Source organism: Camelina sativa, chromosome 9 (assembly GCF_000633955.1).
Source record: "Camelina sativa cultivar DH55 chromosome 9, Cs, whole genome shotgun sequence".
NCBI classification, from domain to species: Eukaryota; Viridiplantae; Streptophyta; class Magnoliopsida; order Brassicales; family Brassicaceae; genus Camelina; species Camelina sativa.
In genome coordinates, this window is record NC_025693.1 from 24,850,309 (window position 1) to 24,868,450 (window position 18,142).

Genomic DNA, 18,142 nt, shown 5'->3' on the forward strand with positions numbered 1-18,142 from the left:
TGGTCCCATCTGTAATCCGTGGCTGGAGCGGGAATGGAGTATTCCAGCCCATCTCTCTTGTTACTCGGTCGCTTGGGGTGGTTGGTTGTGCGACTCAGTAACAAGATGAGGTGGTGTTCGGGGTACAAAGTTTCCGTGAGGCGGGGTTTTGGAGGAAAGATTCTTGAAATGGAGGTTTCCAAAAGTGGAAAGTTTCCAAAAATGGAAAGTGCTTATTATGGAAAGTTTTGCAGGAGTCAGAATTTGTCCATTTTAGCGGTGGAAAGCCTTGAAGGGGCTTGTGTGTGGCCTTAGTGGCAGACTTTTGAGTCAGTGTGCCCGTGTGTGGCGGTCTTTTTAGACATTGTGTGGTCTTTGTGACGGGTTTTTTAGCCAGAGTGTCTTTGTGACGGTCCTCTTTAGGACATTTGTTTGGCCTTGGTGGCGGTCCTCTTTAGGACATTTGTTTGGCCTTGGTGGTGGTCCTTTTTAGGACATCTGTTTGGCCTTGGTGGCGGTCCTCTTTAGGACATTTTGTTTGGCCTTGGTGGCGGTCCTCTTTAGGACATTTTGTTTGGCCTTGGTGGCGGTCCTCTTTAGGACATTTTGTTTGGCCTTTGTGGCGGCCCTTGTGGCATGTATATGATCCTTGTGTGGTCATGTGGTATTCCAGTGAGGGGATATGTGGTTGGTAGGACTTTGAGATGTTTTACGCGAGCCACGGAAAGGAAACCTGGATAGGGATAGGGCTCAGACGTGTTCAGAATCGTTTGCTCGCGACTCTTGGAGGACTTAGGTTCTCCTAGTACTGCCATATTCAGAGACTTTGTGACTTGGGAATATGGTTGGTATATCGACTTCGGATAACGATCTGGGGGCGCGCTGTAGGGTGGCAACCCGAGAGACGAGTCGGATTTTCCTTATATATTATGGCATGCGGGTCTAGGCTCGATGAGGAGCCAACATTATCGCATGCAGACTTAGGTCTGATGAGGAGCCAATAAAAACTCAAGGTTTAGGCGTATGAGTAAAGGAAAGTCCAAAAGTCGAGAGCAAATGACGCCTGGAGCGTAAGTCTATCGCCTAGAGGTGACCTTCTGTAGATCAGTCGGAGGAGTGCAGGCCGTGGAGACGGTTGCACGGGAGTACTTGGCTGATCGTTGATCGAGATTCGAGGACGAATCTAGTTTGGTGGGGGAGAATTATAATATCCGTGAACCGGAATCCTAGTTTGGGAGTTGCATCGGTCGATTCGAGTACCATGGCTTGTCTAAGCTAGAGGATTCTTTAATCTGCTTGTTATGTGATGTTAGGCTTGTTAGATCGTTGCTATGGACGTTAGGAAGCTTTCTTGCGGCTTGGGATCGAGTTTTGTGGTTGTAGGAACGAAGATCCGGCGAGAAGCTTCGGGGAAATCACGGTGCTCGACGTTGCGTCGATCGATGCATATCTTGCGTCGGTCGATGCAAGTGCGAGGACGACGCGTAAAACTCTAGGGTTTTCGTGTTACGTCGAGCATACGTCAGTCGATGCAGATTGGGTATCGGTCGATGCAAGTTACACTTGCATCGGTCGATGCAGCTTCTGTGTCGATCGATGCTTCCCCATTTGGCATCGGTCGATGCATGTGTGGCGTCGGTCGATGCTGAGTCCTGGTTTGTTATTTGTCGTTTGTTGATTGTTGTGTGTTGGTTATTGATACTCTATTGCTTGTGTGTATAGCCCAGTAGATGGGAGGATTGCCTTACTGAGTGTTTATAAAATACTCATGCATTGCAATATGTGTTTGTGGTGCAGGTAAAGGCAAAGTGTGATCGTGGAATCAAGGCAATGAAGAGGAGGATGTTCTAGGGACTCGGTTTTATGTTGTCTGGCATTGCTAGGTTGCTAGAGTTGGGTCATTAGAACATTGCTAGGTTGCTGGTTCTATGATTCCTGTTGTTTTGGATATTGATTATGTTGGAATATGGTTATATTTTATTATTGGATTATTATTGAATATTGGTTGGTTATTTCTGCTGTTGAATGTGTTTGTGGTTAGGTGGCTAGTGGGTATGGGACCACTAGTTGTAGTTTATTTTATTATATTATATTTATTATTTATTATTATTTTTTTTAAAAAGTCGGTCGTTTTAATATATATATATATATATATATATATATATATATTTTTGGCAAAAATGTGGTTTAAATTTAAGTAGTCCCACCATAACTCAATGTGAAAAGGGATTAAGTGGGTCCTCCAAATTAAACAAATTATATATACATGCTCTAAAATTAACTTGTTAAATGGCTAATAATTAATTATTGTAATTTTGGTACACTAGAGTCTAGAGATTTGTGATTAAGAAACAATTCTAAATGACTTTTGTTTGCATGGAGATAGTTAGCACGTAACGTAAGGTGGAAACAGTTAACCCAACGAAGCAGCATCTGAAGTCTGATTTAGTGGATGGGGAAAATGAAGTTCATTTATACAACCTCTAATTTAATTATGCAAGCAAAGGTCAGAACTTGTGTTGCTGTTGTTGTTGTATGCTTGTTATGTTAGTCTCTTATATAATGCAACAAAAGCATGGGTTCTTAAGATCAATGTGGATACACCAGAGGTGCAAAAGCGACGATGCAAGGGTTAAAATAGAGAAGGAGAAGAAGAAGACGCGTTTGAAGAAGAGAGAAGAGACGGAGACGTTGGATTTGTTTCTTTCTTGTTTTTTTAGAGAGAGAAGAAAGAAGCGATACTCGCGGAGGCCATCGTGTTTTTTTTGTTCTCTTTACCTGTTTCGCCAATTATTTTTGACTTTTAACGGTTTGACTTTTTTTTTCTTTTTTTTTTAAATAAACCCAAGTTCTATAACAATACTAGGTAATATCCCGCGCATATACGCGAAATGTTATATTAGTTATGTTAATTCATTTTAGGTTATAATAATCATAAAATTATGAAAATTTTCTGAGAATTTTTTTTTTAAAATGTTTTTTCGAATGCTATTTCTGAAGAATCAAATCAATAATTTTCTTAAATTTTTGAACCCATGCAAGAACATAAACAAAACAAAGAAAATATTTAGAATGTGAGATATGGTGGATGATAATGTGAGAATAGTTATTTATAGGATTTCAAGGGATGAAAGTTACATTTCTAACATTATTAAATAGAAGAGTTAATTATAATTTATAGTGTGTTTGAATGAAAATGAATGGAAAAATAGTCAATTTATAATTTATGTAATTTCAGTTACAATTTAGTAGTAAAGTTTGGATTTAAATTGTAGACTAATGTACATTATTATATATATAATTTAATTAAAAATAAATATGATTCTTTTAGAAATTAAATGCTAAATAAACCAATAAGGAGAGAGTGAAACCTTATTTATATATATATATAATGTATCATACAAACTTTAAAACTAAAATTTAAAATTATGTGTTTACAATGATATTTGAATTAATTTTTTTAACCCATACAACAACAATAACAAAAAAACACACAAAAAAAAATGGGGCATTCTCAAATATGCCTCTTTTTCTATATCCCTTTTTTAAAATACTCCTTCATATTAACCATTTTTAAAACTACCCATTTTTATATACAAAATGACCAAATTACCTTTTTCTTGAGTACAACAAGAATGTACAGTCATCAAAATCGAAAATATTTTTCCGCCAAAAATAAAAAAAATTTCCCGCCAAATTTTTTTTTTCCGCCAAAATCAAAAAGTTTTCCCGTCAAAAATTATTTTTTTTCCGCCAAAAATATTGAAATTTATATCTTATAAAAACATTGTAAACACTTTTAAAAACCTTGTAAATACTTTTAAAAAGCTTTTAAAAGCGTTTACAAGGTGTTTAAAAACCTTTTAAAAACCTTACAAAAACGTCTACAAGGTTTTTAAAATTATTGTAAAAGCGTTTACAAGGTGTTAACCTTTTAAAAATCTTTTTAAAAACCATTTGAAAACCTTTTGAAAACCTTTTTAAAAACCTTTTAAAAACCTTGTAAACGCTTTTACAAGGTGTTTAAAAAACCTTTTAAAACTCTTTAAAAAATCCTGTAAAAGCATTTACAAGGTGTTTATAAGGCTTTTATAAGGTAGAAACCTTATAAAACCTTTTAAAAACCTTATAAATTTTTTTTGGCGGGAAATCTTTTGTGTCGAAATTTTTTATTAAATTTTTTTGACAAAAATTTTGTTGGCGGGAAAATATGTCGGAAATTTTTTTGGCGGGAAAATTTTGTTTTTCTTTTTATTGATTAAAATATTTTTCATCTAAGGGTAAAATGGTCATTAAAAATTAAAGGAGGGCAAAAATAAAAATGGCCAAAAAGGGGTATTTTTAACAAATTCTCAAAAAAAATTGAGATATAGTGGAAAAGGATGAGAGAATGAAAGAATGAGAGAATACGAGAATGAGTATTTATATGAAGAGAAGTGATAAAAAAATTATATTTAGAAAAATGAGAGTTACAATTCTAATTTCTTATTTGTTTTAATAAAATTGAGTGGAGAAATATAGTTAATGAATAATTTCTATGATTTCAATTTTATATTAATATGTGAGTTAAATGTCAAGATGAAATGTTTTTTAATTTGTGATTTAAAAAATATTTTAATTTGTTCTGACTTAAGGAAAAGGAATACTAAGGGGATCAAAATTTTAACTTACACATGATTTGGTTGTTTTGTTGATATAAACTCAACAATCACACATAATTTTCAAATTGAAAATATTACTTTTGAAGTGACAAACTAAATTAGTTTTCTTATAAAATTTTATGAACTTCAATCCAACTATTTTTTAAAACCCCAAGGAGAACTTCTATCTTTTTGGTTTTTTACTCATCAATTTAATTTATAGTGCTAGATTTCATACTAATGGTTTCATCTTTGGAGGATTTAGTTAAATGGTGTTAAATTATATTTTTTTTCTATATTTCATTTCCAGCTAAATCACAAAGAACGAATTTTTTTTAATTGAAGTTCTTTTTGTTTTCAAAAACCTCAAATTTTAAATGAAAAAAATATTATATTAATCTTTACATATTTGTCTATTGGATCACAAAACAAAATAGACTTTATAAATGGATAATTGTATTGATCTTTAAATATTATTATATTAATCTTTACAAATTATTAAAAATGATACATGAATATGTGAGATAATCATAGTACATAATAGAGAATTAGAGATGAATCTTTTCAACTTCATGACTTATTGTGTGGTGAATATTGTAGAAGTGTATGAAAAATAATAACTTATTAGATGTTAATCTAATATAGACAATGGAGATAAATCTTTTAAAACATTAAAGTAAACAATGTAAGATATACATATCATACAAATTCAATGATATTTGAATTGATTTTTTTTTTTAACTCAGACAACAACAATAACAAAAAAAAATACCAAAAAAAAAAAGAGATAGTGGAAAAAGATTAGAGAATGAAAGAATGAGAGACTAAGAGAATAAGAGAATGAGTATTTATAGGAAGCGAAGTGATGGAAAATTACATTTAGAACAATGGGAGTTACAATTCTCATTTATTATTTGTTTAAATACAATTGAGTGGAGAAATAAAGTTAATGCATAATTTATATGATTTCAGTTTTGTATGAAAACTAGGTAACAACCCGCACATAATGCGGTATAAAATAATTATTAAATGTTTTAACTGTAATTTTTATTTATAAAATCTATTATATTTATCGGTAACCGAAAAATCTAGAATTTGATTGTGTAGTATATATATCTATAAAAAAAAATTGTATAATAATTATAATTTAACCCGTGAGAATTATTATAATATCAATCTTATATTATTATATCATATGAACAAAGAGTTCTTAAAATTCATTTTAAAGATTTATGAAAATATAATTAAGTTAGAAAGAAAATATAAGAATTTAATTTTGGGAAAAATACAATAGTAAATAAATGTAAATATTATTAAAAGCTGATGACAAATAAAAGAAATAGTGTCCAGAGCTCTGTAATGCTGACACCTCAGTTTTTTTACCAAAATGTTCCTCTATTAATATATAAGGGATATGAGTTAAATGTGAAGATTAAATGTGTTTTAAATTTGTGATTTAGTATAAATTTTTTTTTGTTATAGTTGAATTTCTAAATGGACCAATAAGGAGAGAGTGAAACCTTACTTTTATATATATGATTCTTAGGAATTATTCTCTAAAATCTGGTACCATAACCCCCCAAAGTGCAGCAAAAATAGGATATTAGAGTAGACCTATAACTAAGTCAAACTAACTTATTGAGAAATATATAACACTAGTTAACAACCCGCACATAGTACGGTATAAAATAATTATTTAATGTTTTTACTGTAATTTTTATTTACAAAATCTATTATATTTATGGGTAAATGAAATATTTAAAATTTGATTGTGTAGTATTTATCTATAAAAAAATTTGTATAATAATTAAAATTTAACCCGTGAGAGAGTTATTATAATATCAATCTTATATTATTATATTATATGAACAAAGGGTTCTTAAAATTCATTTTAAAGATTTTATAAAAAATAATTAAAGGATATAATTAAGTTAGAAAGATAATATAAAAATTTAATTTTGAGTGTTAATTGTATTTTTGGAAAAATATAACGATAAATAAATGTAAATATTTTTAAAAGCTGATGACAAATAAAGGAAAGAGTGTCCTGAGCTCTGTAATGCTGACACCTCAGCTTTTTTTTGCCAAAATGTTCTTCTATTAATATATAGGGGATTGTTACTGATTTTCATTGTGTGTGTTTAAACCGTTCTATTGTGGCTAAACAAAGTAAGAATATCTTACTATATTAATTGAGAAGTACAAATATAAAACTAACCTTAAAATGTGTAAAAAATTACATTCAATTGCCATTAGAAAAAAATAATTAAGTTTAATTAACTAATTTAAATAAATATAATTAATTAAAAATAAAAAACACTTACGGATCAAATATTAAAAAATCTAAAAAATAATTTTCTCTCTCTAATAAATTATGGACGAAATTACTAATTATTTTTTTGAAAAAAATATATAAACCAATCAGAATTTTAAAAACTAAGAATTTATATCTAAGTATACAATACAATTATTTTTAATAACTAAATTCGAAGATTTTGTTAAGTTTTCAAATTATGATTCTCCTATCATCTTTATTTTATTTTATTTACAAATTGTTTGGAATTTTCATATAATACTTATAATTTAAAATGCATATTTTTTTCTGCATATGTTGTGATTTGATTTTTTTTAAAACGAAGATATATTATTCATTGTATGAAATGTGTGTTTTAATTTCCACATTGGCAGGTTGGTAAAACTAAATTTATATAAATAATAAATTAATAATTTTTATTTACTCACAATTATAATATTAAAATTACTATTTTATATTTCACATAATAATGATGCAAATATAACAACAAACAATATAAAACTGTAATAAAACATCAAAAATAAAATACTATAATATTCTAAAGTAATTAGTATTCAAATAGACTAATAGATTTACATAACAATTTTAAATAAATATTATCTCAAACAAAATAACTTAAAAAAATAATAATTTTAATTATTATATTATAATTTTTTTTTAAAATGTTGATCCGTGCTTTAAGCACGGGATATATCCTAGTATAAGATTAAGACCAAGTTTTTATCATCAAACGAGCGGTATTTTTGGAGAATCTTTTTCAAGTGAGTCTCACATATTAGCAAAATTATGCTTTGCATTATCGAATTTGTTAAGTACATATACCATATTTTTACATATATATATATATATATATATATATATTTGGCAAAAAGGTGGTTTTAATTTAAGTAGTCCCACCATAACTTAGAAAAGGTTTTAAGTGGATCCCCAAAATTAAACAAAATTATATATACATACTATAAAATTAACTTGTTATTAAATCGCTAATAATTAGGATATTTGACTTGAAGGTATTTTTTAAAAATTACTGAACTCCCATATTTCGGTAAGTCATAAAAAAAAAGAAAAAATTAAAATAGACGACAAAGAGAACACAATGCATATCACATAAATTTTTGAATGAAAAAAATTACTAGTTGTAAGCACTAAATGACTCAAATGTAACTTTTTTTTTTTTTTAAGTTTATTTATTCGTAAAATAAACTCATTTCTCATTAAAATTGGTGAATTTATCATATACAAACTAGATTACACAACATACTAAAAAGTGAGCAAAATAAAAATAAATATTGTAAAAATCGTAGAAAAGTGTAAAAAGCTAGTTTGTTTCATTTGGGGGACCCATTGAAAAACCTTTTCACACTGGGGAGCTGTGGTGGGACTACTTTAAAACGAACCAACCTTTTTGCAGAAGAACGAAAGAAAGAAAGAAAGAAGAAGAAGATCATCGAGTTCGTATTCGCGTTCTCTCCGAAGAAGAAGAAGAAAGAAGAAAGATCATCGAGTTCGTATTCGCATTCTCCTGTTTCCTGCATTTCTCTTTTCGTATCCAAGCGCACCTTGGAATCGCTCGCAGTCGCTCCCTCCCTCCGCTGCTCCGCTGCCGTAAACGCCGCCGGCGAATCTCTTATAAAGGTTCGCGGTTCTTCTTCTTCTTCTTCTTCTTCTTCTTTTACTTGTACCGGAACCGTAGACGAAAGTATTTCTGTAGGCCTTTTGCTTTCGATTCCCTTACAACTTTCCCTTTTGCTTTGATTTAACCTAACCTAGGTTTCATCAACAACCATGGAATTCGATAGAGCAACTCGAGGGAAGGGGAAAAAGGGGAAAGAGGAGAACCTAATACGACCTTCGAAAAAAACTTCTGAAGAATACTTGGCGGAGAGATTGAAAGATGTGGTGGCTGGGGAGATTCGATACCCTCACACATCTTCTGTGCCCATCTCCATTCCTCAATTCATTGAAAAATATAGGTATTTAGCCAAAGGGGAGGAATGTGTTGATGCTTCTGAAACTTCACTAGCAGGTACATTCTTGGTAATGAATCGGATAAGTTTTTTTTACAGTCTTTGTTTACCATTACCATTACTAGAATGACTTAAGTGTTAAGTGTTAGATTTGGTGTGATTGGTTGTGCGATTGGAGGATTTGTAATTGGTTGACTTAAGTGTTAGATTTGGTGTAACCTGTGCTTTATTACTGAGAGAAGTAATTGGTTGTGCGATTGGAGGATTTGTAATTGGTTGACCTGTGCTTTATTACGGAGAACTTAATGATTTGACAAACCACCAGTTCTTTAATCATTTTGTCATTTAAAAACTTTTCAAGGGCGATTAATGAGCAAGCGGAGTCACTCTTCTAAGCTCTTCTTCTATGACCTACATGCTGATGGTTCCAAGGTCCAACTTATGGCTAATGCAAGGTAATCTTTTTTGGTTTTTCTTTATTTAAGAGTCAAATTTACTTTTACATATATGTATACAAGGTAATCTTTTTTGGTTTTTTTGTCTTTTGTCTCTCAGAAACTCAACCTTAGGAGAATCTGACTTTTCAAAGCTTCATAACAAAGCTAGACTTGGAGACATTGTGGCTGTCACTGGCTTTCCAACAAAAAAGAATAGGGGAGGAGAGTTGACTCTTGTAACCGAGTCATTCACTCTCCTCTCCCACTGCCTACACATGATACCTTCAAAGGTTTCAAAGGTAGGTAACAGTTGCCTCTTTTATTTATGTTTTCATACTGTGCTAAACATTTTTATTAATCTGGCTTCGCTGCTTTCTGAATCCATCAATAAGCTTATTTCTTTTCCATCGTAGGAACTTGAACGATGGTCTCCAGGTCAACCTCGAGATCCTACTTCTTATATTCTCAAAGATCAGGTATCATCATTTCTCCCTCTTCCTTTGTTTATTATATTGAGCTTCAAGTCTGTAGATGGAATATTGCTTGATTTGATTTATTATATTGAGCTTCAAGTCTGTAGATGGAATATTGCTTGATTTGATTTATTATATTTTTTTTTGTCAGGAAACTAGATACGGCCAAAGATATCTTGATCTTATGATCAATGAAGATATTCACCATATCTTACTTGCCAAAAGTAAGATTACAAATTACATCCGGTCATATTTGAACCGGATGAATTTTGTGGAGGTATGCTCTAGGAGGTTTGCTTTTAATACAGATTTTTAAAGGTTTGCTTATTAATATCTTCTCTCTCCCTAGGTTGAGACACCTGTCATGAGCATTAGCGTTGGAGGAGGAGCTGCACGGCCTTTTTCGGTTTATCATGGTGATAAGGACACAAGTATGTTTCTGCGTATCGCACCTGAGCTATATCTCAAGCAGCTTGTCGTAGGTGGATTTACCCGTGTGTTTGAGATTGGAAAGCAATTCAGAAATGAGGGTATTGACATGACCCACCATCCGGAGTTCACCAGCTGCGAGTTCTATATGGCTTTTGCAGACTACAACGAATTGATGAAAATGACTGAGGATTTGCTGAGTGGTTTGGTGAAGGAAATAACAGGTGGTTACAGCAAAATCAAGTATCATGCTAATGGCTATGATAAGGAACCTATAGAAATCGACTTCACTCCTCCCTTCAGAAGACTTGATATGATACCCGAGCTGGAGAAAGCAGCTCAGCTTGATATTCCGAAAGACTTGACCAGCGAAGAAGCCAATACGTATCTGATTGATGCATGTGAAAAGCTTAAGGTCAATTGCCCTCCTCCCCAGACAACATCTCGACTTTTAGCAAAGGTAAGTACACGTATCTGATTGATGCATGTGTACAGCTTTAAGGTCAAGAGATATATGTACACGTATCTGATTGATGCATATGCGTAAAGCGTAAGGTCAAGAGAAATATGTACACGTATCTCCTTCTTTAGACAACATTACATTTGAATATTTAAATATTTTTCTTTTGCAGCTCGTTGGAAAGTATGTGGAGGAGATGTGTGTGAATCCCACTTTCATCATCCACCATCCAGTAATCATGAGTCCATTTGCTAAAAGTCATAGATCTAATGATGCTTTGACTGAAAGATTCGAGCTCTACATAGTCAAACAAGAAGTAAGTAAAAACCGAATTTTTTATTGACTTGTTTAATGAATTTTTTAATTCTTGTTTTTGTTTGTGAGGACAGAACTTGTTTCATGAACTTTTATATTCTTTGTTTGATGGGACATAGCTTGTTTCATGAATTTTTTTTATTAATTGTTTATCTGTCCCAGCTCTGCAATGCATACACCGAGTTGAACAATCCGGTGGTTCAGCGAGAGCGATTTGCTCATCAGCAGAAGGAGAGGGATTCTGGAGATGAAGAAGCAATGGTCTTGGATGAGTCTTTCTGTGTAGCTCTTGAACACGGATTGCCTCCTACAGGTGGTTGGGGTATGGGAATTGACCGCCTCACCATGTTGTTAACCGATTCCCTCAATATCAAGGTCAGTCTCTCTCTCTCTCTAACGTGTCTCATGTTTTTTTTGTCAAGCTCTCTCTCTAATGTCTCTCATGTTTTTTTTGAATTACAGGATGTTATTAGCTTCCCAAAGATGTAAGACTTTGTTGGTTATGGTTTGTCGAGCTCTGCCTTGTGGCTATGTGAATATTTGAGTCGACATGACCCACCATCCGGAGTTCTATATGGGCTTATGCATGACTGAGGATTTGTTAAGTGGTTTTTTTTTTTTTTGGGAACTAATGATTCGGTAACTGAAAGACTAAAAGCCAAAATAAAGTAACCAAGTCAAGGCAACGTTTGTTTTCTTAACACCCTCTCTCTCTCTAGTATAAGGTTGTGGTATACTAGAATTCGTATTCATTTTCAACTAGAATTCGTATTCATATTCACCATTAGCAAAACTTGATAAAAGCACCGCATAGTGAATACATAAGTTTCCGAAATCTTTATTAAAACCAAACCAAACCATCCCATCCTAGTTTAAAAGACCAAAGACTAATAACATACTCGAAACTAAAAACCACATAAATAAAAAAGACTTGACAGGTCCACCTAAAGAGCAAGTCTACTACCAAGTGGAATGCAACAGCTAAATTATTAAGTGGACACACATTAAGCTATATATCACCTTCAAACGCAGCTCAACGCCTCTCTCCTCCAACCTGGTGTTAGCAAATACTTTCCGAGTCCCATCTCTAATAGTGCATTCCCCTCCACCCATCTCCATCGAATAGCCTCTTTCTGCCATCTGACCAACACTCAACACGTTTCTATCGATCCCTGGAACCAAAAGCACTTTCTTGATCAACTTCCTCACTCCTTTCATCGTGTGATCTTGACATCTCCTTTCCCTTCCGCCAAGACGACCGTACCCATTCCAACACGAGCTCTGTATGTTCTGTCTATACTGGTGAAATACTTCAAAATCCGGAGTCATGTGGTGGCATTGCCCTCTAACTCCTTCACCTGGATAACAGCTCCAAAAAGACTGGCAAGAAGCTCCACTACGCAGGAAACAACTTCATCAAATTCTAGAAACAGTGGAAACGAACCAACGGGAGCTTAAAAAAGCCGCAAAAGACCATTGTCTCGAACATCCAAAGAAGGTTCTAAAGCTGCAAAATGTTCAACCAGTGTAATTTTCTTCCCAAGTTTCTTTGTGTATTTCCTAAGTATAGATGCTGGGACTGACTATTACATATATTGCAGGCCTCTGCTGTCACGTCCTCCTCTCAACATCCAGCTCTCAGAAAACAAGAGGTTACTGATCCAACCATTTTCAACAACATTCATCGCTGTGTGCTATTACTTACTAACTCAACCCTCTGATTAACATGGTTTCTTAAATACTCACAAAAACATATCTGTAGGGAATTCAGTTTCATGCAAAATACCCAACAATGTGCAAAGACTACCGTCTGTCAGGTTAGTAGTACGTTGAAGTACCAAAACCTCTTAGAGAGAGAAAAAAAAAGTAACTATCTTATACTGCTTACTGCAATGGCTTGAGGTGATTTATCGAAAGTGTTTGTGTTGGTTCTCTGATTTATGCTGAAATAAGATGGGATGTGAAAATCTTTCAACTCATAGCAGAACCAAAGCAAAGTCTGTCACTGTATCTTCTCCCTTCGTCTTCAGAAGTGATGAAAGGGCTGAAAGGAGGAAAGAGGTAGAACTATAAACGACCCCCTTTATATTTCTGATTCTGATCAGAGGACTTATACAGAACAATAGTTTTATAAAGCTCTCTTTTGATGTGGCTGTATCTGTTAGTTCTTCAAGAAGCTAGAAGAAAAGAACAAGATAGAGGATGCTGTTGAGCAATATATATATATATTTTTTTTACTAATTATAGTGAAATAGTCATTATAATTTTTTTAGGTTCAAAATAGTAGTATTAAAAATAATTTATGTACATCCCCTGCTATTTTAATTTATTTTTATAATATTAACAATTGAGGTCTCTAAAGAAATCAACTTGCTTTTTAATAATTTTCATTTAATGAAAAAATTCTCTTTATACAATTTATTTTTCTATATAGTGAAAAAGTAAACAAATGGCTTATCATGATTTTATTGGATTAGATTTGACAAATTTTCTTTTATCATAAACTTCACTCCTAAGTTTTTATAAACCCCTTTTAAGTACAAATCTGAGACTAGAGAATCCAGCTTTGAGATAATCAAATCCCAAAGAAAAAGAAAAAAAATCATATCTATAAACCCCAAAAGAATTGACCAATCATCTAAGAAACAATGATTAAGGTGTGAAAAAAAAAATTAAACCAAGTTCTGAAAAACTCTGAGAATTATGAACAAGAAAAAAAAAAAAAAAACTCTTAGACCAAGAAATCAGGACTTGAGAGGAGGTTGAGATGCTTGCTTCCAATTGTGTCTTGTAGTATTGTCATCTCTCCTTCTTTCTCTAATACCTTCTCCTCCAATTTCTCTACCATCCCTTTCAATGTCTCGTTCTCTGAGTTCAAAAGCATGTTCTTCTCACAGCATTGCCTCAACTCTCTCCATACCTGGTCTCTTTCACCTGACACTTTTGTTAATAATGCGTCCATCCTCGCCATCTCTTTTGCCGCTTCCTGTAGATTGCTTTCCAGCCGGTTTATGCTTTCCTCCTTTTTCAACATCTGATGTCAAAACCATCAGTTACATATATAATTGGGAATAGTTTCTTTATATCAAGAGCCACATAAACAGACATGGGATGGGTTACTCTTGTTTTGCAATACCTGATGCTTGAGGTCTTTCAATTCGTGGCTCGTAACTGATAGGTTGTCCGAACCGCTTTGAACCTCACACCTTAGAATCTCATTACCTCGTACTGCTGCTGCTAGTTCTGCTTGCAACTGTTCAATTTCTTGTTCCTTGGAATACAGTTTCTCCCGCAGTAGACTTGTGATTAGGGTCTCAGCTTTCAGTTCAGCTCGCAGGGTGTCCTACATGAGATTGAGCTAAACGTTAGCCACATATTACCGTAAAGTAAAAAGCCATTAAGAATTGAGGATGCATTAGATATATTAAGAAATGGACATCAGAAACTCACTTCAACTGATTGGTTTCTTTGTTCCTTAGGTCTACCAGAACTTGAGCAAGACGACTCTGAATTCGAAGCTACCACACTGGTCACCGTTTGCAAACTCCTCTTCAGGTTTTCAGTTCCGCGCCTTATTCCATGAACTTTCATTTCAGATTCAATCATAAACTGCTCACTTAATCCGTCCTTCACTGAATTCGTATCAGATAACTGAGTTAATTTCCCTTTGATAAACTTCAGTAACTTGTAACACAGCTGGCTGCTCTCATTTAACATTGACAGTCCTTGGTCTTGCAAGTAGCAGACACGCATCTTCAACTCATTCTCTAGCTTAAGAGTTGTAATGTCTATTTCTTGACCATTTCCTTTCAATCGATTCAGCAGACAGATATTCTCATGGCGAAGCGAGTCAGTTTCAAGCTTCATTGATTCTACTTCCCTTCTAAGTGAAAGCTCAATCCCTGTCAACCTTATTTGCTCGACCTGCAATTTTTTTACCAACTGGTCCCATTTCTCTGACGGTTGCTTCTTACCCTCCTCCGCGACACCATCTCGAAGTCCCTCGATTGTCTTCCCTTGTTCTTTGCAAGTTCTGAGAAATTTCGTAACTGATTTGTGCAACTCCCTGCATTCTTGATCCTTCTCTTCAAAGTTTCTTCTTAAGAAATCAATATCTTCTGTCGCACCGGCATAACTCTCTTGTAACTGGGAGAGAGTTTGTTTAACATAGGAGTTCTCTTCATGCAATTCATCTGCTGTTGTGGTCAGTTCAGCAACTCTTCTCTCCAAATGTGTTATCATATCTTTGTTCTCTATCTCATTTTCATGGAAAGTCGATAGTTCTCTTTGGAGTGAGACATTGTGCTCGGCAAGCTCTCTGACACGCTCTCGGAGCTTCTTCTCTTCAAGTTGGAATTTTTCGAGCTTTGTAGTCCACTCACCTGACCTTCTATCAAGCTCTTTCTCCAATCCAGCCTGCAACTCGCTCTTCTCCTTTTCCAATCTCTGTATATGCAAGTTCCAATCTGACTTTACCCATCTGATTTCTTCCCTGGCAGAAGCCCTCTCAACCATTTGAGACCGCAAAAGATTTATATTTTCAAATGCCAAGTTGAGCCTCTCATCTTCCAGTTTTCTAATTGCCCCAACCAAAGATGAAACATCGAAGTCACAATCGGAAAGGCATCTCTGCTGCTCCAGTTCCTCAGAAAACAATTTCGCTCTCTTCTCAGCTTCTTTGATTTTCATTTCTAGCTCGGAGTCCATATCGTCTTCCATACACTTATACACCTTCTTACCACGTATTTGCTGGAGCTCTCCGCTGTCCTGTGCATAATATCCATTAACAGGTTCATAATGTTCAGCCAGTGAAACATTGGCGGTGACATCCGAGCTTGAGTCAAAAGTTCTATGAAGGGATCCGCCATAGACATCTTGAATTGTGATGGGTTCATGGTTTGACCCCTTTGACTTGCCATTAGTCTGAGAGAGTCTTTCAATGACATTTCTTGCAAGCGAACGAGGTGATCCATGCCTCATCCCATTTTCCACACAATCAGCAGAAGAGACACGAAAACGGGTGCCTTTAGCTTCTCTAGATGACTGGGACTTTCTCTTCTCATTGAAAGTGTCTGATGGTGATGTAGGTACTGTCCACTGAACACGTGGGGGAAGCCTCCTTCGGCTTACACTCCCAGAGACATCACTGCGTGAAGAACAACTCTTTTGCTTACACTGTTCCAAATGCTCTTCGCCATCAATATAACGGTCCAGAACTTTACTAGAGACAGTACTAGAACAAGATGAAGAACTCCCAGATGAATCATGTTGAAGCTTGTCTGCTTCACACTGCCTTTCCCTAACTTGTCTTTCTGGAGTAAAGCATCTGTGAACACAGCAAATACATCACGTTGTTCGTCAGTGGTTTCATTAAACAAAAGTAGAGAATTGTCAATAAACAAAAACCTCATAAGAAATGAAGAAGGCATACCGAGATGAATGATTCCGCCGCCTATCCTGACTTTTAGTAGCAGTGCTTAGTTCATTCGTGGAAGCTTCACCAAACTGATCAAAAAGGAAACCTGCCGAAGACAAAGAAAGGCTTCGTCTAAGAGCTGGACCACCAGAAACTTGACCCTGTGACTTAGGACTATCAAACTCTTGTTCAGCGTGACTGTTAGCTTGGGTTTTCATCTTACTATCCGCTGCTTTTTCCTGCTTATCAGTTCCATTACCAGCCGAAGATCTAAAAAAGAAGAGCTTTTTCATTGTTTCTCCAACTGCAGCTGCAACCAAAACATACAAAACGCAAATCAATAGATCGAAAGATAAATATAAACTACACTGATCTCCTGCACTAGACTAGAAAAAGTTCACATTTTTGCAGCAAATACTGAATCTTACAAACACAATTTGGTCAATGAAAGATAAACCAATTCAACAAAAAGAAATGAAAACAGCATAGATGATCAAAGTATTTACTATACTCAGAGATTCAGAAACACAAGACTTGATCCTAAAACAAAAGACCAAATTAACCCTAAGCATCTATCTTCAAAGCCTACGATAAACCCTAGGGACGAATCAAATCAGATCGAATTGTTAACAAACCAAAGACACAAAATCGAACCTGAATCCAAGTTGCGGAGAAACTGATGAAGCAAATGTTCGGCGAGATTACTCGAACAGTAACGAAATCTTTTTTAAAAAAGGCTCTCTCTTTGAACAATCTAATCGATTTCGTCGCCAGAAAAAAACTCTAACTCGTCGGAAATTTGAAAAAGGAAAAACAAAATGCCAAAGGCGAAACCTTTTTTTTCTTTTAGAAGAGACAATTTAGCTTTAAAGAAAACGAAAGAATCACAGAGAGAAAAACAAAAATTTCAAAAATTCAAAAAAAGATACAAATCTTTAGGATTTATGAACTTACCATAAATCAGCGATTTGGCAAATCGGAAATTTTGAGATGATTCGAACGGAGAAGAGAAACTGAAACGCTGATTTATTAACAGCGTTAGGTAACGTCGATTTGAACGAAACAAGTGTTTTGCTTGTGACTTGTGAGAGAGAGAGAGAGAAAGAGTGTGTCCTTCGTTGACGACGAAGAAAGAATCCAAAAGAAACAAAACGGCTCCAAAATCTTTTTGGTGGTGTCAATACGTAAATAGAGCATCAGTGAAGGGTACTTTTGCTAAATCTTTTTAAATATTTCTTTGCGCGGATAAAGCCACTGAGAGGAGCGTAGCAGATATACGTTATTTTGTCACTCACACTCACTAACACATAGTACTTGACTTTATAATCATGTTTCAATAGCAACATTCGAACAAACTAGTCAAATAGAATTTCAGATTATTATACTACAAAGAGGTTTGTTTAAGGGTTTTAAAAAAAAAAATCTTGTGTACCAATAAATATCACAAAATACATAGATTTGAGTGGTGACAAAGGCCTGTACGGGTTTTTATAAACGATAAGATGTAATTATTGTGTAATTTGAAGTGATAACCATAAAATATAATGATAGATTGCGGATAATTTAGAGGGATCATAATATATATATTTTTTACAAATAGGTTTTTGATGAAATTTTGAAATTTTTTTAGAGGGTTAAAGAGTAATTTTGATTAACTATTTCACTAAAAACCCATAAAATTACACTAATAAGTGTTGATTTTTTTTTTTTTG

General features: G+C 34.1%; 2 protein-coding genes across 3 annotated transcripts; one reads left to right on the forward strand and one right to left on the reverse strand.

Moving 5' to 3' along the window:
* On the forward strand, nucleotides 8,325–11,717 carry LOC104712122 (lysine--tRNA ligase, cytoplasmic-like). The gene is made up of 10 exons (XM_010428947.2): nucleotides 8,325–8,568; nucleotides 8,704–8,959; nucleotides 9,262–9,355; nucleotides 9,456–9,636; nucleotides 9,751–9,813; nucleotides 9,962–10,087; nucleotides 10,160–10,699; nucleotides 10,872–11,015; nucleotides 11,177–11,389; nucleotides 11,477–11,717. Exons 2-10 carry the CDS (start codon nucleotides 8,719–8,721, stop codon nucleotides 11,501–11,503), a joined length of 1,629 nt encoding a protein of 542 aa, XP_010427249.1. The 5' UTR covers nucleotides 8,325–8,568; nucleotides 8,704–8,718; the 3' UTR covers nucleotides 11,504–11,717.
* LOC104712123 (myosin-11-like) lies at nucleotides 13,604–17,568 on the reverse strand. Of its 2 annotated transcripts, none has more exons than XM_010428948.2 (5): nucleotides 17,385–17,568; nucleotides 16,446–16,740; nucleotides 14,465–16,340; nucleotides 14,151–14,357; nucleotides 13,604–14,048 (listed from the first exon to the last, which is right to left on the reverse strand). In XM_010428948.2, exons 2-5 carry the CDS (start codon nucleotides 16,721–16,723, stop codon nucleotides 13,746–13,748), a joined length of 2,664 nt encoding a protein of 887 aa, XP_010427250.1. In that variant the 5' UTR covers nucleotides 16,724–16,740; nucleotides 17,385–17,568; the 3' UTR covers nucleotides 13,604–13,745. The 2 variants fall into 2 exon arrangements, with proteins under 2 accessions (XP_010427250.1, XP_010427251.1); XM_010428949.2 differs by lacking the exon at nucleotides 17,385–17,568 and adding an exon at nucleotides 17,085–17,301.